Source organism: Erythrolamprus reginae, chromosome 1 (genome assembly GCF_031021105.1).
Source record: "Erythrolamprus reginae isolate rEryReg1 chromosome 1, rEryReg1.hap1, whole genome shotgun sequence".
Taxonomy (NCBI): Eukaryota; Metazoa; Chordata; class Lepidosauria; order Squamata; family Dipsadidae; genus Erythrolamprus; species Erythrolamprus reginae.
This window is the reverse complement of record NC_091950.1, coordinates 11,572,020-11,593,156: the sequence shown is the minus strand read 5'-3', so window position 1 is coordinate 11,593,156 and position 21,137 is coordinate 11,572,020. Positions and strand designations below refer to the sequence as shown.

Genomic DNA, 21,137 nt, shown 5'->3' with positions numbered 1-21,137 from the left:
CCACGTTGAAAACAAAATATGAGCTACTGTTAAGAATCCTCAACTTGATCCTCCCGGTATGTAACCAGAGACATCTTGTTTGTCTCTCTCACTTGATTTTGTACTTTGTAAAAACACCCTTTAAAAAAGAGCTAGTCTATTGTTTTGCTCAGACGGGTACTCCGTTGCACGGAAAAAAACAAATGCAACAAAGGCAGAAGTGTATATAATGTAGTCCTTGACTTATACCAATTCGTTTAGTGACTGTTGAAGTTACGGCAACACTGAAAAAAGGGATTTATGGCCGTTTTTCACTCACAACCGTTGCAGCATCCCCGTGGTCATGTGATCAAAATTCAGATGTTTGGCAATTGACTCACATTTATGATGGTCGCAGTATCCCGGGGTCACAGAATCCCCTTTTGCAAGCAAAATCCATGGGGAAGCCAAGTTCACTAAGTGTTATTAACTTAAGAGCTGCAGTGATTCACTTAATCACTTAATTTCACTTAATGAAGTAAAAGTCAACAAATGTTTCGTTTTGCACCAGAAATGTTGGCTCAGTTGTGATCGTAAGTCGAGGACTACTTGAACTTGTAGGGGAAGGTGTCAGATAGGATACCAACTAACGTTTTTATAAACGTGCTTCATACAAGTAGTCCTTGATTTACAACCACTTGTTTGATGACCAATTACAAACAGCACTGAAAATTGGCTATGATCAGTTCTTATCCTTATGACTGTCAACAGGATCTCTGTGGTCATAATTCAGTTGCCTGGCAATTAGCAGGAATTAATGACAGATGCAGTTGCTGGGGTCGTCTGTTCACTACATCTGACCTTCCCATGAGTTTCAACAAGTAAAGTCCATGGGAAAAGCCAGATTCGGTCAAGGACCACATGAGTTGCTTAACGACTGTGACCAAAAAAGCCCCATTGTAAACTCGCTTAACAATCACATGATGTGGGTCTTTGTCAATGTATTGTCTGTCAGGACCAGGACGTCGCGTCGTGAGTTTAAGTGTAAGAATTGCTTTAGAGCCAGGTAGACTGCCTTCAGCTCCAACCAGTTGATCTAATGAGAGCTGGTGAGGTGAGCCCTGATAAGGGCTGTTGAAATAAGAAAGGTTGAAACTAATTTAAAACTAATTTAGAAATTTGGGAAGCCAGGAAAGGACTAAACCGATTAGGAACTAATCAGGAGTCAAAGAAAGGGTTAAGACAGATTTGAAACTAATTCAGAAGGAAGAAAAGAAAACCAAAGTATGTATAATCCCAGGAAGGAGCTCAGCCATGTATACACATCATTATACGGATGATACCGTTATACATCTCCACCCCATGTCCAGTCAGCGAAGCAGTGGAAGTGATGTAGGCTGTTGGGGCCTGGATGGGTGTCAACAAGCTCAAACTCAACCCCGACAAGATGGAGTGGCTGTGGGTTTTGCCTCCCAAGGACAATTCCATCTGTCCGTCCATTACCTTGGGGGGGGGGATTATTGCCCCCCTCGGAGAGGGTCCACAACTTGGGCGCCCTCTTCGATCCACAGCTAACATTGGAACATAATCTTTCGGCTGTGGCGAGGGGGGCATTTGCACAGGTCTGCCTGGTGCACCAGTTGCGGCCCTATTTGGACAGGGAGTCATTGCTCAGTCACTCATGCCCTCATCACCTCGAGGTTCGACTACTGCAATGCTCTCTACATGGGGCTACCTCTGAAAAGTGTTCAGAAACTTCAGATCGTGCAGAATGTGGCCGCGAGAGCTATTGTGGGGTTACCTAGGTTTCCACTACGTCTCTCCAACACTCTGTGGCCTGCACTGATCAGTTTCCGGTCACAATTCAAAGTGTTGGTAATGACCTATAAAGCCCTACATGGCATCGGACCAGAATACCTCCGAGACCATCTTCTGCTGCACAAATCCCAGCGGCCGATAAGGTCCCACAGAGTTGGCCTTCTCTGGGTCCCGTCGACTAAACAATGTTGTCTGGCGGGCCCCAGGGAAGAGCCTTCTCTATGGCAGCCCCAGCCCTCTGGAATCAACTCTCCCCAGAGATCAGAACTGCCCCCACCCTCGTCTTTCGTAAATTGCTCAAGACCTACCTATATCGCCAGGCATGGGGAAATTGAGACATCTCCCCCAGGCTTATATAGTTTTATGTATGGTATGCTTGTGTTGTATGTTTTTTAAATAATGGGTTTTTATATGTTTTCTTTTAAATATTAGATTTGTTAATTGTACACTGTTTTATTATTGTTGTGAACCGCCCCGAGTCTGAGGAGAGGGGCAGCATACAAATCTAATAAATAAAATAAATAGAGTCAGATCTGGGGGCGCAAGGTGGATCCAAGCAAGTATTCAAATCTGATCCTCAAGTTGCTTGGTCAAGGAACTCCCATTGTGAAGGCTGGTTCCACCACAGGATGGACACAAAATCTAAAAACTGACTGTGGAAATTTAGTATGGGACATTAACTGCCTTTATTTTAAAGCCCGAACCTGACTGAACAAATCACCTTGCCTCCTGTCAGTTTTTTGAGGGGTTGGTGCATATAAAAATTTATTCATTCATTCATTCATTCATTCATTTATTTATTATTTGGATTTGTATGCCACTGCGGAAATTGTATGGGACCACTGCGGAAATTAAAGTTTTTTTAAGGCTGCTTCTGGTTAGCTGAGATTAACTTCCTAAACCACTAAGTAGTGGAAGCCACAGCACACTCACCTTAGCGAGCCCAGCCCGGTGAGCCCCTTGCGATTCGATGTAAGCAATGTACTTCCCAAAATTCTGGAATTCTTCCAGTGTTGGATGGAACGTCATAATTTTGCAGCTGGGATTTTGCGGGCTTGGGTTTTCTGTCCCCATGTTGCTGAAGGTGGTTTAGCACTTATACTGCAGAAAAAACAGAAAGACAGAAAAGGAAGAAATGGAAGAGAGGGAAGAACAAACATTAAACTAGACACAAGAACAGGTTTTTTTCCGAACGCCATCACTCTACTAAATAAATAATTCCCTCAACACTGTCACACTTTCTACTAAATCTGCACTTCTATTCTACTAGTTTTTCTCATCATTCCTTTCACCCATTTCCTCCCATGTTGACTGTATGACTGTAACTTGTTGCTTATATCCTAAGATTTTTATTAATATTGCTTCTTCATTGCTTATTTGACCCCTATGACAATCATTAAGTGTTGTACCATATGATTCTTGACAAATGTATATTTTATTTTATGTACGCTGAGAGCATATGCACCAAGACAAATTCCTTGTGTCCAATCACACTTGGCCAATAAAAATTCTATTCTATTCTAAACTCCATCATGGTATCTTCGGATTAATACAAGTTAAAGTACTGTTGGGAGTGTGGTGTCTCGTGATGTTAGAATGTTAGTCTGCAGATTGGCAGGACTTCATTCGAGACTCATTACTGCCACGAAGTGGGGCATGAATTCCCACCACACACTCCGTCTCCTGCCAACCCAGCAGTTCAAAAAAATAAGGGGGGGGTTGACTGTGAGGAGATTAATAGGCACTTTAGTGGGCAACGACAAGGAAAGGAGCCCCCAACTGGGCATCCCACAGGCAAATCCTTTCGACATGGAAGCACTTTGATAGTACAGTACACACACACACACAAACTAACTATGAAAACTGAAGTCCAGTTTAACTGGCTAATTTTAATTTTACTTGTAATATTTCTACAATCAATTAGTGTAATCGTGATCTAAAAATCACACTGATAATTATAAGAATCATCATCACTACTGAAGAAATAGCTAACACACACTTTTAGCCTGCATTAACAATTATGAGAATTATAATCAGTATTTGAAATACCCAACACAGTTTTAGTGTAGTTTTTAACCAAGCTAGCAAGTTATTATATATATTTTTGTATATACAGTGATACCTTGTCTTACAAACTTAATTGGTTCCGGGACAAGGTTCTTAAGGTGAAAAGTTTGTAAGACGAAACAATGTTTCCCATAGGAATCAATGGAAAAGCGATTAATGTGTGCAAGCCCAAAATTCACCCCTTTTGCCAGCCAAAGCGCCCATTTTTGCACTGCTGGGATTCCCCTGAGGTTCCCAGCAGGTTAAACTGAGGTCCCCTGAGGTTAAACAGGGGGCTAATTCACGGTCCGTTTTTGCACTGCTGGGATTCCCCTGAGGTTCCCCTCCATAGGAAACCCCACCTCCGGACTTCCGTGTTTTTGCGATGCTGCGATGCTGGAATCCCAGCATGGCAAAAACGAGCACTTCGCTGGCAACGGAAGTCCGGAGGTGGGGTTTCCCAGCGAAGGGAGCCTCAGTGAAATCGCAGCATTGCAAAAACACCGAAGTCCTCAAAAACCCACCTCTGGACCTCGGTGTTTTTGCGATGCTGCGATTTCACTGAGGCTCCCCTCGCTGGGAAACCCCACCTCCGGACTTCCGTTGCCAGCCAAGCGCCCGTTTTTGCACTGCTGGGATTCCCATGTCACGGAAGTCCGGAGGTGGTGTTTCCCATGGAGGAGCCTCAGGAGAATCCCAGCAGCGCAAAAACGGGTGCTTCGCTGGCAATGGAAGTCTGGAGGCGGGGCATCCCAGCGGCGGCGGCGAGTTTGTAAGGTGAAAATAGTTTGTAAGAAGAGGCAAAAAAAATCTTAAACCCCGGGTTTGTATCTCGAAAAGCTTGTATGACGAGGCGTTTGTAAGATGAGGTATCAATGTATTTATATTTATTTTACATATCAAATTTAGAGATTTACTTACTTACTGGACTGGGTGTGATTAAAACAGAATTATATGGTTAGTCCTCAAGTTACGACAGCACTGAAAAAAGTGACTTGTGACTGTTTTTCACACTTACCACCTTTGCAGCATCCCCATGATCATGTGATCAAAATCCAGATGCTTGGCAACTGGGTTCATACTTATGACCGTTGCTGTGTCCTGGGGTCATGGAATCCCCTTTTGCAACCTTCTGATGAGCAAAGTCAATGGGGAAGCCAGATTCACTTAACAACCCAAGTTCCTAACTTATCAACTGCAGTGATTCACTTAATAACTGTGTCTATAAAAGTCATAAAATGGGGCAAAACTCAGTTAAGAAATGTCTCACTTAACAACTGTTTGCTCAGTTTGGCTGTAAGTTGAGGACTACCTGTATTGTAGTTGCTGTTATAAAGAAATATTGACCCAAACAAAATAGGGAGGAAGAAATGAGATTGAGAGAGTGGGTGAGGGAATTATGCACAAGTAGGTGAGTTTGTCCTACCTATTAAAAATACAGTTTTAAATGTGATTGTTTTCATGATTTTACTGATAAGCATAACATTTAATCATTACAAATGGTATATTTATTCATTCATCATTAGTTTTATGGGAGGCTGTTATAAATCGTACTTCCTGCCCAAAGACAAAGGAATTTCTTTGGCTTACTGCTGTGTGAGCCCAGCCATTCTGACTTATTCAACAATAACATTTATTTTAAGTAAAGTCAATACTGAATTCTTTCCAAATATACTGACCTCGAATACTTCTATCCATCTTTCAAATCCTCAGAAGAATGAAAGATAATGAAAGGAAAAAAAAAAACCCAAAACATTTCCTAGTATGTTTAGCCATTCTGGGACTGGCTTAATCTATTGGACAGAAGGACAATAAAATCTGCAATTTCCAACAGATAAATAGCTGTGAGAGAAGCAAGGATGGGAACAAAGTAAGACAATAAATTACAGCTTTAATCATTTGCCAAGTTTGAAAAATGAAGAAGCCAAATTATATAAGGGAGGGGGGGATCAGGCCTTTAAATTAATTTTACACTACAGGTTGTCTTCAACTTACAATTGACAACAAAATTTCTGCTAAGTGAGACAGTTGTTAAGTGAATTCTGCCCCATTTTACAACCTTTCTTTCACCTGATTGTTAAGTGAATCTGGCCTCCCCATTGACTTTAATTGTAAGAAGGTTGTAAAAGGCGATCACTTGACCACTAAAGTCACTTTTTTCAGTGATGTTGTAACTTCAAACAGTCACTAAATGAGCTGTTGTAAGTCAAGGACTATCTTATACGTCATTTGATCACCTCTTTCTAAGCTAGTGGAAAATCTCTGTTTTTATTTTTAAGGCATATCTACTTTAAAAAACAACCCTAAACTAGGAGCCAGGTTGGTCCACTGCAGGGGTCCTGAAACTTTTTAAACAGGGGGCCAATTCATGGTCCCTCAGACTGTTGGGGGGGGGGAACTAGCTGGGTGGGCCTTGCAAGGTGGTCATGTGACTTGATGGGCATGGCCATTATCAGTCCATTAAACCAACCATTAAAAGAAACCATTAAACAAACCATTAAATCAATGAACACTTAGAAGTAAAAAAAGTAATAATCAAAAGTCAGCATGGGCTTGTCAAAAACAGATCATGCCAGACTAATCTTATTGCATTCTTTGACAAAGTGACAAAATTAGTGGACCAGGGGAATGCTGTCGATGTAGTTTACTTGAACTTCAGAAAAGCATTTGATGAAGTAGACCATAACCTAATACAGTGATACCTTGTCTTACAAACTTAATTGGTTCCGGGAGGAAGTTTGTAAGGCGAAAAGTTTGTAAGACGAAACAATGTTTTCCATAGGAAACAATGTAAAAGGGATTAATGCATGCAAGGGAAAAAAATCACAAAAACGGCGCTGTGCTGGGTGCCGCCGCCGGGGGGCTTCTCGGCGTTCTCCCAAACCCGAAAAGTTCGACAAAAGTTCAGGTTCATGAGGCCGCCAAGAAGCGCCACCGCCCGGCTCTCACCTTTTGAAACAACTGGGAGGCTTCTCCAACTAGTCGGGAGGCTCAAACGGATGTGGGGAATCCCAAAAGGGAATTCCATGAGCGGAGCTTTGACATCACGAAGACGTCCTTCCTGGAGTCCACATTTCGGCCGGCCAGGAAGGACATCTCTGTGACGTCAAAGCTCCGCCCATGGAATTCCCTATTGGGATTCCCCACCTCTGTTTGAGCCTCCCGACCCGCCGACAGCTCCGTGGCTCTTCTGCAAAGCTGACAGCTGGGCGGCGGCGCTTCTCGGCGTTCTCCCGAACCCAAATGCCGGACCCAAACTTTTGCTTCGGCAGACCATATCCAGCCCGCGAACTGTAGTTTGAGGACCCCTGATGGTCTAGTAGTGGTTAAAAGCTCAGACTAGAAACCAGGAGACAGTGAATTCTAGTCCTGCCTTAGGCATGAAAGCTGGCTGAGTGACTTTGAGCCAGTCGCTCTCAGCGCAACCCACCTGACAGGATTGTCATTTGAAAATAGGAAGAAGGAGTACTTTCTTAGGTAGCTTTGCCACCTTGAGTTACTTCTAAAGTAATAAAGGCGGGATAAGAATCTAAGAAATGAATCAACCAAAAGACATCTTCATGCATTAGAAGAAAGCAACCAAACTTGCTAAGGAAAGAAAAATCTAGCAGAAATGGCAAGAGAGACCAGCGATCTTGAGAGAAGGTAGAACTGCTGGAGAAGTTCTCTTCAAAGATCTGAAAGGCTCCCATGCAATATAAGAATTATCACACCAGACAGGACAGAAACAGCGGTTTAAATTCCAAGGAAACCACAAAATTTCCTACAGCAAGAGCAGTTTAGCAATTTAACAGACAACTGCATGTTGTGATGGTTGAATAGGTGTTTTAAACATCTTGTTAAAACAATACCGAATTTTTCAATTACAAAATCAAATGAGTTCCCATAAGTCCACAATTTATGACCATTACTGAGCTCAACATTTTTTTTTGTTGTGTTTAACTGAATTTTGCCCCATTTTATGACCTCATCTGCCAGAGTTAAGCGAATCACGATAGTTGTTCAGTTAGTAACATGTTGTTAAATGAATCTGGCTTCTTCACTGACTTGGCTTGTCAGAACGTCACAAAAGGGGAACACAAGAACAGGGACACTGCAACCGTCATAAAAGCGAATCAGGTACCAAGCATCTGAATTTTGATCATGAGGCTACTGCAATGGTCATTGTGTGAAAAACAATCATATGTCACTTTTTTCAATTCTGTTATAACTTCGAACGGTCACTAAACAAACCATTGTAAGTTGAGGACTCTCCCTAGTCAGTTTTGTTCCTTCCTTTAGGCTATCTTTATAAATACATTTTAACAGCCTACCTTTTTCCTACATTTTAACAGCTGCTATGGTTATTGATGTGAGATGCGGTGGCTCAGTGGCTAAGACTGCTGACCACCTGATTGACAAGCTCAGCGTCTTAGCCACTGAGCCAAAGACTCTGAGCTTGTCGATCAGGTAATCAGCAGTTCGAATTCCTAGCACCATGTAACGAAGTGAGCTCCCGTTACTTGTCCCAGCTTCTGCCAACTTAGCAGTTTGAAAGCACGTAAAAAATGCAAGTAGAAAAATAGGGAACATTTAAAAATAGGGAAGATGGCAGCGCTCTGTGGGCCTTTGGTGTTTAATCATCCAGGCCACATGGCCATGGAGACGTCTTTGGATAGTGCTGGTTCTTCGGCTTTGAAACGGAGATGAGCACTGCCCCCTAGAGTCGGGAACAACTAGTACACATATGCAGGGAACCTTTACCTTTACCTATGGTTATTGACAGAAAGGGTTCTGGAAGTCACGCTATGGATCCCTTCCTTGAAGCCGTGTTATTTTCACTGCACCCAGGAGCTTTCCCTGTGGAGGTGTTGGCTCTATGGAACCATTCTTTCCCCTTCCCCCAAAAACACACACAGCTGGCCATCCCCCAGCAGAGTTCTTTAGAAAGGCAGTTAAGACCTGGCTTGTTTGGTCCTCAGGGGTGGGGATCAGGATGAGTAGACTTCCCATCTGGTGTCATATAACAAATTGGAGTCTCTGGTTTCCAGCTAATAGTTTTGTTTGTTTCATTTGCATTTGGTGGAAGGAGGGAGGGGGGATTTGATTTACTGGCTTTGATATCTCCCACAGAGTTGCATTGTTTGAGTTGGGTCGCCACATAAATCTTCTGAATAAGTGAACAATCCATTTCTTTTAAACTTCTGAACATGATTTAAATCAGGAGTATCAAACTCAAGGCCCAGAGCCAAATCCAGCCCACAGGGTGCTTGGATGTGACCCGTGGGCCAGCCCAGAAAAGAGCGAAGGACTGGCTTGCGTTCCTCTGCCAATGAAAAGAGAACTCCGGAGGGCCATGGGCCCCCCTCCCAGACTCTGTTTTCGGCCACGACTGCCTCCTGCAGACCTCTACCAGTGATAGGAGCTTTCCCTGTGGAGGTGTTGGCTCTATGGAACCATTCTTTCCCCTTCCCCCAAAAACACACACAGCTGGCCATCCCCCAGCAGAGTGTGCGAACCGAGCTCCGTTTTCACTGGCAGGAGACTGCAGGAGGCTGTCGTGTCTGAAAATGGAGCTTGGGAGCCCATTTTTGCTGGCAGAGCATTCAGGCCACCACAGGTGTCCTTCCCCAACACAAGTGACATGAAGCTGGCCACACCCACACTGGTCCCTGAGGTCAAATACAACGCTGATGTCTCCCTCAATGAAATCAAGTTGGACAACTCTGATTTAGACCATTATAATTAAACATGTGTCTAATAGTCGTAAACCTGGATTTATCCCAAGTTACTGTATGTATGTATGTATGTATGTATGTATGTATGTATGTATGTATGTATGTATGTAATTAATTAATTAATTAATTAATTAATTAATTAATTAAATTTATAGGCTGCCCATCTCATTGTCAAGCGACTCTGGGTGGTTTACAAACATCCAAAAACCCCACACAAAACTATAAATGTTAAATAAACAGAGATTACATAAGTTAGAAAACCAGAGACTATAGAGAAAGGCAATTTTAAGACCTATAGACTTTAACTTCCATAATTCCCCAGCCAGCATGGAGTTGAAGTCCAGAGGTCTTGAAATTGACAAGGTTGGACATCCTGATTTAGACAAAAAAGAAAAGAGACGCTGGACTTTAAATGCTGCACACCAACTTTAAAAAAACTAACCCATTCATTCATTGACTAATCAAGTTAGTGTCGACTCTTTGCAATCACATGAATAGTGCCGCACATCTCACACAAATCGGACAGGACATTTTTGGCACAGAATAGTTTTAATTTCAAAGTTAAAAAGCTAGGACGTTCAACCAACACCAGAGGGCAGCAAAAGACACTTGCATGACAGCACAAATGCTTAAAACATTTATTTATTTATTGTTTGTTTGTTTGTTTGTTTGTTTAACGGTATTTCTAGGCCGCCCTTCTGCTCAGGGTGGCTTACGTAATAAAATCAATGAAATACAATGTCGAAAAAACCCAATATAAACCTAAACAATAATGTAAAACCAGATCTAACCCCCATATTAAAACATTAAAGTAATACTCATTCACCATCAATCATTCATAGCTTAAATTATAGCAATAAATTATAAAAGATATATGAATTATAAAATACAGTATATTTGGGTTGTAGCAACTCTGCTGTGCATAAAACAGAACCAGCAGCAAGGGGCTATGCAATGAGGCCTGGTCCCCTACAGTCAATAGACCAATTTGTGCGTAATGAAAGAACATTTTTCCAGTTTCAATATCAGGATTAAGCCAAAATGCCACTGCATATTTTCTGCCAGAGCAGGAGGGCTGGGATCCCTGTTGAATACTTGTATATGTGTGAGTGTCACCATCTAGTTTGTTCTTTCTTGCTTTCTAAATTGTTCTTGAGAACCCTGCTTAGCTTGTATTTTCCTAACTGTTTGGTTTCATCATAAACTGCCCAAACTCAAGTCTGGAAGTCAAAGCCCCAACTGAATGAATGTATGCAATGTTCTAATTTGGAAACATCAATGCACCATTGTATTGTGTCATGTCTGAAGAAGGAACCAATCTAGCCATTTTTGGCATGAAGCCCCACCCCACACATAAACGGGTGCGCAGCAACAACAACAACAACAACAGAATTGGAAGGGACCTTGAAGGTCTTCTAGTCCAACCCTCTGCTTGAGCCCTTCATGGCATTGGACCAGAATATCTCCGAGACCACCTCCTGCCGCACGAATCCCAGCAACCGATTAGGTCCCACAGAGTGGGCCTTCTCCGGGTCCCGTCAACTAAACAATGTCGGTTGGCGGGCCCCAGGGGAAGAGCCTTCTCTGTGGCGGCCCCGACTCTCTGGAAACAGCTCCCCACAGAGATTAGAACTGCCCCTACCCTCTTTGCCTTTCGTAAACTCCTTAAAACCCACCTTTGTCGTCAGGCATGGGGGAACTGAAATATCTCCCCTGGGCCTATACAATTTATGAATGGTATGCTTGTATGTATGTCTGCTTAATAATGGGGTTTTTAAAATATCTTAAATTGTAAATTATTAGATTTGTTATGAACTGTTTTTATTGTGTTGTGAGCCGCCCCGAGTCTACGGAGAGGGGCGGCATACAAATCTAACAAACATAAACATAAACAGGAGACACTACACCACTTCAGACAAATGGTTATCCAACATCTTCTTTAAAACTTCCAGTGTTAGAGAAGCATTCACAACTTCTGGAGGCAAGCAGTTCCACGGATTAATTGTTCTCTTAGAAAATTTCTTCTGACAATTAGAACAAAGAATCAGTGGAAGAGCTTGCCTGTTCCACTGATCTACATCTAAACTGTTTTGATTTCTACCTTCAAAATGACGCCATGGGGCAGTGATGATGAACCTACTTAAAAACTCCCAGTGTTGGAGCATCCACAACTTCTAGTAGTAAGCTGTTCCACAGATCAATTCTTCTAACTGTCAGGAAATTTCTCCTTAGTTCTAAATTGCTTCTCTCCTTGTTTAGTTTCCACCCATTGTTTCTTGCCCTACCCTCAGGTGCTTTGGAGAATAACATGACTCCCTCTTCTTTATGGCAACCCCTGAGATATTAGAACCTTGCTATCATGTCTCCCCTGGTCCTTTCTTTTCATTAAACTGGACATACCCAGTTATGAATAAATTTTTCTTTTTAATTTTTTAAAAACTGATTGTTTTTTTTAATCCACCCTGCTAGACATCAAGGACCCCTTGTTTTAACTTTGGTTTGAAAAAGAAACAAACCAGAGACTGTAGCTCAAACTTGTCTAGCTGCTCCTACTAACAGGAGCGGTCAAACAAGAATAATCGGGCAAGGTGCCATCAGCAGGCTTGCATTATCATGAGCAACCGAAGTGCAGTTTACAATATTGTTATACCTCAACAAGGCCAATGTACAAGCTCTTTAACCACTGGACAGAGGGAACAAAGTAGGTCAGCCTGCTTTTATAAAGACGTAGGAAGAGAAAACCATTTTAGCAATAGAAGTGTGGTTTCCCCCTCCCCTTTTTCTGGAAAGCCAGAAGTGAGACAAGTTTCTTATAAAATGTCTCTTGAAAGAAAATGGAAACTGTCGCCCAAACTCTTCCAGGCAAGTACAAGGCCTTGAAGCTGAAAAGAGCCTGTTTCTTGATTGTATCATGGGGTGATGCAAATAAGAGCGGGAACAGAAGGCTATGCAGAAAGACTTGGGCGAAGGGTAAAACATTGGTGGCATTTAAGTCAACCTGTTCTTTATGGACCATTCATTGCTCAGTTCAGTTTTCTGTCATTAAAAAAAAATAATCGATTCAGATGACCCTGAGGATACAGATCGACTCCTCAGTAGCCTCAATGACCTGCGAAATTTTTAAGGAATATAAATCTTTTCATTCCCCCATCATTCAACCCATACTGAGAAATCTTCTTGTTGGATGAGAAGCAAAAGGTTTTCAAGGAAAAAAGAAGGGAAGTGAAGAGAGATGGGAGGGGAGGGGAAGGAAAGGAAAGGAGGGGAGGGAAAGGGACAGGGGAGAGTGGGAGGGGAAGAGGGAGCAAGCAAGCAAGAGTCCAGTTGCTTTTTGAAAAGCGCCTACTGGACAGAACAGCAATACTGTAATAGCTAATATATACAGTGTTCCCTCGATTTTCGCGGGTTCGAACTTCGCAAATAGTCTATACCACGTTTTTTAAAAAAATATTAATTAAAAAATACTTTGCGGGTTTTTTCTATACCACGTTTTTTTCCGCCCGGTAACATCATACGTCATTGCCAAATTAATAATTTTTGCAAATAAATCACCAAAGAAAATAAGTATTGTTAATAAATAATTATGTTTATAACTATCAGGATCACTAAGTGTCTTATTCAATGGTGAATACCAGTAATAATGGAGAGTAAATGGTTGTTAAGGGAATGGGAAATGGTAATTTAGGGGTTTAAAGTGTTAAGGGATGGCTTGTGATACTGTCCATAGCCAAAAATGGTGTATTTACTTCCGCATCTCTACTTCGCGGAAATTCGACTTTCGCGGGCGGTCTCGGAACGCATCCACGCAAAAATCGAGGGAACACTGTAATAGCTCTTGTCAGAGAGCCCTCCATTCTAGGAATTCTAGATTCATCAGAAATATTTGTTAAGTTTGGTTTTCACAGAGAATAAGCATTGCTTAGCTAGGTAAGAAGTAAACAGAGACTTCACGATTCAAAGATCTGAAATATTTTGTTCCCACAAATTGCTTATCACATATAGGCCTTTTGCACGAGGAGCCTGAATTTAAAAAAACAGCGGTACATATTGTGCACTGACAAGATAATCCAAATAAAAGAAGGCCAATGAAGAAGCCTTGAGTATGAAAAACATTATAAAATATAAAACCAAATAATAGGAGATGGACCTTTGACACACAACTTTATTTATTTTATTTATTTATTTATTACTTAGATTTGTATGCCGCCCCTCTCCGAAGACTCGGGGCGGCTCACAACATGTAAAAAAACAAATCATAAGCAATCAGATAAATTTAAAATATTTAAATATTTAAAAAACCCCATATGCTAACAGTCACACACACAGACATACCATGCATAAATTAAACGTGCCCAGGGGGAGATGTTTCAGTTCCCCCATGCCTGACGGCAAAGGTGGGTTTTAAGGAGTTTACGGAAGGCAGGAAGAGTAGGGGCAGTCCTAATCTCCGGGGGGAGTTGGTTCCAGAGGGCCGGGGCCGCCACAGAGAAGGCTCTTCCCCTGGGGCCCGCCAACCGACATTGTTTAGTTGACGGGACCCGGAGAAGGCCCACTCTGTGGGACCTAATCGGTCGCTGGGATTCGTGCGGCAGGAGGCGGTCTCGGAGATATTCTGGTCCGATGCCATGAAGGGCTTTAAAGGTCATAACCAACACTTTGAATTGTGACCGGAAATTGATCGGCAACCAATGCAGACTGCGGAGTGATGGTGAAACATGGGCATACCTAGGTAGGCCCATGACTGCTCTCGCAGCTGCATTTTGCACGATCTGAAGTTTCCGAACACTTTTCAAAGGTAGCCCCATGTAGAGAGCATTACAGTAGTCGAACCTCGAGGTGATGAGGGCATGAGTGACTGTGAGCAATGAGTCCCGGTCCAGATAGGGCCGCAACTGGTGCACCAGGCGAACCTGGGCAAACGCCCCCCTCGCCACAGCTGAAAGATGTTGTTCTAATGTGAGCTGTGGATCGAGGAGGACGCCCAAGTTGCGGACCCTCTCCGAGGGGGTCAATAATTCCCCCCCCAGGGTGATGGACGGACAGATGGGATTGTCCTTGGGAGGCAGAACCCACAGCCACTCCGTCTTATCCGGGTTGAGCTTGAGTCTGTTGACACCCATCCAGGCCCCAACAGCCTCCAGGCACCGGCACATCACTTCCACCGCTTCGTTGACTGGGCATGGGGTGGAGATGTAAAGCTGGGTATCATCCGCATATTGATGATACCTCACCCCATGTCCTTGGATGATCTCGCCCAGCGGTTTCATGTAGATGTTGAATAGCAGGGGGGAGAGGACCGACCCCTGAGGTACCCCACAAGGGAGAAACCTAGGAGTCGACCTCTGGCCCCCCACTAACACCGACTGCGACCGGCCAGAGAGGTAGGAAGAGAACCACTGAAGGACAGTGCCTCCCACTCCCAACCCCTCCAGCCGGTGCAGAAGGATACCATGGTCGATGGTATCGAAAGCCGCTGAGAGGTCGAGGAGCACCAGGACAGAGGATAAACCCCTGTCCCGGGCCCGCCAGAGATCATCCATCAACGCGACCAAAGCGGTTTCCGTGCTGTAACCGGCCCTGAAACCCGACTGCTGGGGACCTAGATAACTTACACAAGATGATAAATTTAAACAAATATTAGAAAAAGAATTAAGGATATTTTTGATAGAAAATTAAAAAACAACCAACTACCAAACAAAATTTATGGGAGACAATGAAAGCATTTACTAGGGGAGTAATAATATCATATTCAGCACAAAGAAATAAAGAAAAAAAGTGAATATGATATATTAAAGGATATTAAATAACTAGAAATGCAGTTACAAAATAAATCAGGTGATTGAAAAATAGAGGAATTGTTAATTGAACCTAAACACAAATTAAATATAAAAGAACAAAAAGAATATGTCAAAAATCTTAAATTGGTAAAACAATCCTATTTTGGGAATGCGAATAAGCTTTGGTTGGCACATAAGAGTTCGGAGAGGGGCGGCATACAAATCTAATAAATAATAATAATACTGTAATAATAATAAAATTAGGAAGAAAAGGGGAAGCAGGATAGTACACCCATTGGAAGATAGCTCTGGAAATTTACAAAAGAGCTATGAGGAAATTAAAGAGATTGAAGTGAAATTTTAAGAAGAAACAGAGAAAGAGAAGATAGAAGAAGAATTAAGAAACACCCTACAAAGACAAGAAAACAATAAATCACCTGGGCCGGATGGATTTCCTGCAGAATTTTACAAAATGGATATTGAAGATGTAATGAAATCCCAATTGGAACTATACAATGAAGCCCTATTAGAAGGGAAAATCCCAAAATCTTGGATGGAGTCATATATCACCGCATTGCTGAAAAAAGGTGCAGAACCAAATTTAATTCAAAACTATAGGCCAATCTCATTGTTAAACGCCAATTATAAAAATTTTATGAACACTGCAGCAAAAACAATAAAAACAATTTTGAACAAAATTATACATTTGGACCAAAATGGATTTCTGCCATTGCGACAAATTAGGACTTTAATTTGAGAATAGTAATAGACATTTTTTAATATTATGACATGCATCCAGAAAGGCAGGTTGCAGGTGTCTTTCTGGATGCGCAAAAGGCGTTTGTCAATGTAGATTGGCAATACATGAAATTATTAATTAGAAAAATGGAATTCGGTGACAAATTTATAAAAATGATTTAAGCAGTATTTATTTATTTATTTATTCAATTTTTATGCCGCCCGTCTCCTTAGACTCAGGGCGGCTTACAACATGTTAGCCATAGCACTTTTTAAACAAAGCTATTCTTTCCAATCTGCCAAAATAATAATAAATGGAGATACAATCAAAATATTTCAAATACAAAAAGGAGTCAGGCAAGGATGTCTTTTATCCCTCTTATTTTTTATACTAACAATGGAAGTACTGTTGAATAGAATCAGAGAAAATTCCGGAATTAAAGGGACAACTGTTAGAAAGGAAATTTATAAGTTACAACCTTTTGCAGACGCCCTGGTTTTTTTTTCTTAGATCCCCAGGAGTCAGAAGTACATTTGATTAAAGAACTGGAAAATTATGGATCTAGTAGCTGGCCTCAAAATAAACAGACAGAAAACTAAAATATTAACAAAAAATATGACACTTCAACAAGAAAGAACTTTAGAAGGAAATTTGAACTTACAAGTAGTAAAGAAAATTAAATATTTAGGCATCTATTTAACAAATAAGTGTTCAGTGATAAAATAACCATATACAGTAAATTAATAGAATAAATAGAATTGGACTTTAAAAAATGGGAAAATCTACAGTTATCTTTACTGAGTCGGATAGCTATAATAAAAGATGAATATTCTTCCTAAATTGTTATACTTATTTCAAGTTGTCCAACTAAAATTAGATATCCGGCATATATATATATTGTAAATCTGGATAAAATGATTAAAAAATGTACATATTTGGCAAAATAAAAAACTGAGGATAAAAAAAAAAACTTACAAAAACATTATACCATAAATAGGGAACATTAGAGTTCAAATTTTTATTTTGATCCAAGTCTCCCAGTGATCCCCTGTATGCAGATATTGAAAAGCAACAGAGGCAGAATAGAGTCTTGAGGATTACCAAAAAGACAGCACCTACTTCAAAATAGTAGCACCCAGTGAAATCCAGTTAAAAGCAAATCCTTGTCTCCTATTCTCTAATATCTCCAGTGATCCAGAAGGAGTTTGTGCTCAATAGTACAGAAAGAACAAGTGTCATCTCCCAAGGATAACCAAACCAGTCTCAATTCAGTAGTCTGTGCTGAAACTAATCTGAAATGAATCAAGATAATTTGCTGGGAAGATTGCTTTGCAACTGAGAAGCCATCCCTGTCTCAATACTTCATCCAATCACCTATAATTATCCATCTGAGGGAACAGGGCAAAGCTCTTTAGGAAAAAAGATCCTAATTATTGCCTCCTTTAAATAAGAAAGTGAAGTGCATGTGAGACAGACAGATAAAGCTCACTGGATTGCCTGCTCCTATTTCTCTCAGCCCCGTAGCTGCTGGGGCTGAGTATACAGGTAGTCCTCAACTTACGCCCACATCATTCCATTACTAAGCAAGAGTTATTAACCAGTTTTGCCCCATGTTATGACCTTCCTTGCCACAGTTGTTAAATGAGTCACTGCAGTTGTTAAATTAGTAAGTGGATCTGGCTCTCCCACTGACTTTGCTTGTCTGAAAGCCATCACGTGTCCCCAACATACTGCAACCATCATAAATATGAGCTGTATGAATTTTTATCACATGATCTCAGGGATGTTGCAATGGTTGTAAATGTAAAAAATGGTCCTTGAGGAGGGTGGATAAAAATCGATGATTAAAAAAATCAAACAAATAGAATTTTTAAAAACGTAAATCATTTTTTAAATCAAATTTATTCTAATAAATTTTGGAGTAAAAAAAAAATCTAAAGATAGTTTCCTATTTAAGATACATTAATAATTTAGCTTATTCCGCATGAAATGGAGCTTAGTTTTGTAGCATGAGGCTGTATATTCTGCAATACTTTGACTGTCGGTGATTGAATAGCAGGTCAGAGGAGGAGACGATGCAGGACAGAAATGACAGTTGCTCTTTAAAAATTATGATTTCAATCAAGTTGATTTAAATCAAATCCTAAGTCATTTTTGGTGCTGTTGTAACTTTGAATACTCACTAAACAAATGTTTGCAAGTCAAGGACAACCTGTATGTGTCAAAGTGACCATTGTTTTGCCATCAGGGTTGCCAATATATGAGAAGTGAGGCAAATGGCCATTTCTAGGAGATGCTCATAAATCTGTCACACCACTGGTGGGAGAGGCTTGGGAGAGCAGCAATGAAGGCACTTAAGATTATTAAGTTAAAGAACATCACCACTTGGTTTGGTCCATGATCTGATCCTACTGGTTGGTCTGCAGCTCCCTGGAGCCACTAGGAAAAAGGATTTTATTGACAGATTCTATGGAGAGTCTCCATCATCCAAAGTCATGGTTGTCCCAAAGCTGCTGTTCAAGAGGCTACTGGGTTTTCTTTTCTTTTCCCTCCTTGAAAATGCTTCACTTCTTATCCAAAAAGCTTCTTCAGTTCTGAGGAAGATTGTGAAGAAGAAGAAGAAGTTTCTTGGATGAGAAGTGAAACATTTTCAAGGAAAGCAAAACAAAACAAGTCCAGTTGCCTTTTGAGCAGCAGCTTTAGATTTTATGGATCAGTTCACACTAGCATTTGATGGTTCCAGTGTGGTTGTTTTTTCTTCCAAAGATCATTGGAGGGAAATTTGGGCCTCCTTGTTGGACAGCTGGACAACTTATACCGTAGGAATAGAGAGGTGGCTACAACTTTGCGTAGGAATGAAGTGAAGTAGCCTCTCCCTGCTCACAGGTCCAAGATAGAACAAGCCGCTCAGATGGATGAAGTTGTAGAAGAGAGGCTGGCAAAAGGTATAGGCTAGTCTGACTGAATAAGGGCAAGAGCACAGATCTGGATCGATCCCACAGTGCTAAGGGCAGGGAAATCATCTCAGTTCAATATTTTTCTGCCCATTTAACGTCTCAGACTGCCATTAGCAGCCCTTTGAGAAGCCAGATGGAGCCTTTTAGGGAAGGATAAGCCAGAAGAAAAGCTGTCTCTGAGGTTATCTTAGGAAGGGACAGGGTCTTCCATGACATTAGTTCCACCTGCTGTGGATTGGATCCTTCCATGGTTGTTGAAAACGTCCAGGGAGAGGATAGGAAGCTAGAGCAAAGCAATGGTAAATACTTCTCTCAGTGAGTGGGTGATGCTGAATGACTTGAAAAAAGAGGCTGTGGAACACCTCCTCAAAAAGCTCATCCTAAATATTCTGGAGAATCACCAGCCAGTTTCCAAACTCCCACCAATATATATCTGAGTTATGAAACATTTAGGCAAGAGCAGTTCTTCTCTCCTGAATGCAAAAGACTCCAAAAGGCATTTAGGCCTTGAAAATAATAGTTCCAAACTCAATTGGGTTTTGGTTTTTTTTCCCCTGCTACATTCCTACCCTGTGCCAGGCACCAGAGGTTGGTTCCTCCCGGTTCGGACTAGTTCTATGCAACCGGTAGTAACTTGGTGGCCTAGGTCGTTAGAACTGGCAGCAACCCAGGCCTGCCACACCCCCGAACCAGCTGTCCAGCCAGCACCATCTTGTTTTTTGTTTCTGTGCATGTGCAGAAGCTTTTTTTTTGCACTGCGCATGCACGCATGCCCATGCAATGCATGGCACGTCAAGGAGCAAACCAGCAGCAAAGAAAGACAGAACCAACCCCGCTGGGCACTGACTGAGCAAGGCCTTAAACAGAAAGTTAGCAACTGTGTTGGAACTGTATGATGCTTCTTATTCAAGTTGTAGGTTAGGCAGCGTAAGGAAACAATGAAACCTGTGGGACAAAAGGCTCACTGATAGTCCTCATTCAGAATCAATCAATTCCTCCTGTTTTTTCACCCTCCAGAGCAGTTTGTATCATTATTTGGGGAGGGTCCTTGGTGCTCTGTTTACTTGTGTCAATTTATGTGGCTGTGCATCTCTCCACCAATGCAAGCTGCAGGGCTGACAAGGATTAAAATATTTATTTATTTATTGATTGATTGATTGATTGATTGATTTGTATGCCGCCCCTCTCCGTAGACTCAGGGTGGCTAACAACAATAATAAAACAGCATATGATACATAAATTGTTATAAATAAAGAGTGACATTAGATTAGAATCCCAGCGACCGATTAGGTCCCAGAGTTGGCCTTCTCTAAACAATGTCGTCTGGTGGGTCCCAGGGGAAGAGCCTTCTCTGTGGCGGCCCCGACTCTCTGGAATCAGCTCCCTCCGGAGATTAGAACTGCCCCCACCCTCCTTGCCTTTCGTAAACTCCTTAAAACCTACCTCTGCCCTCAGGCATGGGGGAATTGAGGTACCCCCTCCGGCCTATACAATTTATGTATGGTATGTTTGTGTGAATGTCTGTTTTAATAATGGTTTTTTTTCAAGTTTTTAAAATTTATTAGATTTGTTATGAATTGTTTCATTGTATGCTGTGAGCCGCCCCAAGTCTATGGAGAGGGGCGGCATACAAATCTAATAAATAAATAAATAAATTAGATGAAAATATTGTTTAAATAATATATATTTACACACACACACACACACACACACCATTCCCAAATAACTAACAAAAAAAAAGGAACAGCAATAGCAATAGAATTAATTACATACTACTTCACAGTGCTTTACAGCCCTCTCTAAGCAGTTTGCAGAGTCAGTATATTGCCCCACCAGCAATCTGGGTCCTCATTTTACTGACCTCGGAAGGAGAGTCAACCTTGTGCCCATTAGAATCGAACTGCTGGATGTGGGCAGCGAGTTAGACTGCAATGCTGCATTGTAGTCACTGCGCAACCACAGCTCTTGTGAAAACACCATTCACCATCCTACTGGCCTCCACATATGAGCAAATAGCCAAATCTCAATGGTAGGGTGTTCCAGAGGACAAGCATACCTATGGAAAAGTCACACTTCCTGGGTCTCACTAGATCAGAGGTCTTCAAACCTGGCAACTTTAAGACTT

General features: G+C 41.6%; 1 protein-coding gene across 3 annotated transcripts in view; it reads right to left on the bottom strand.

The window, feature by feature from the left end:
• KDM4B (lysine demethylase 4B) overlaps positions 1–21,137 on the bottom strand; it is a 324,593-nt gene that overhangs the window by 273,374 nt on the left and 30,082 nt on the right. For all 3 annotated transcript variants that reach the window (XM_070744575.1, XM_070744583.1, XM_070744593.1), the window contains one exon: positions 2,710–2,877. In XM_070744575.1, the coding sequence (XP_070600676.1) occupies positions 2,710–2,850 (141 nt within the window). In that variant the 5' untranslated portion in view covers positions 2,851–2,877. The remainder of the gene's footprint in view (positions 1–2,709; positions 2,878–21,137) is intronic.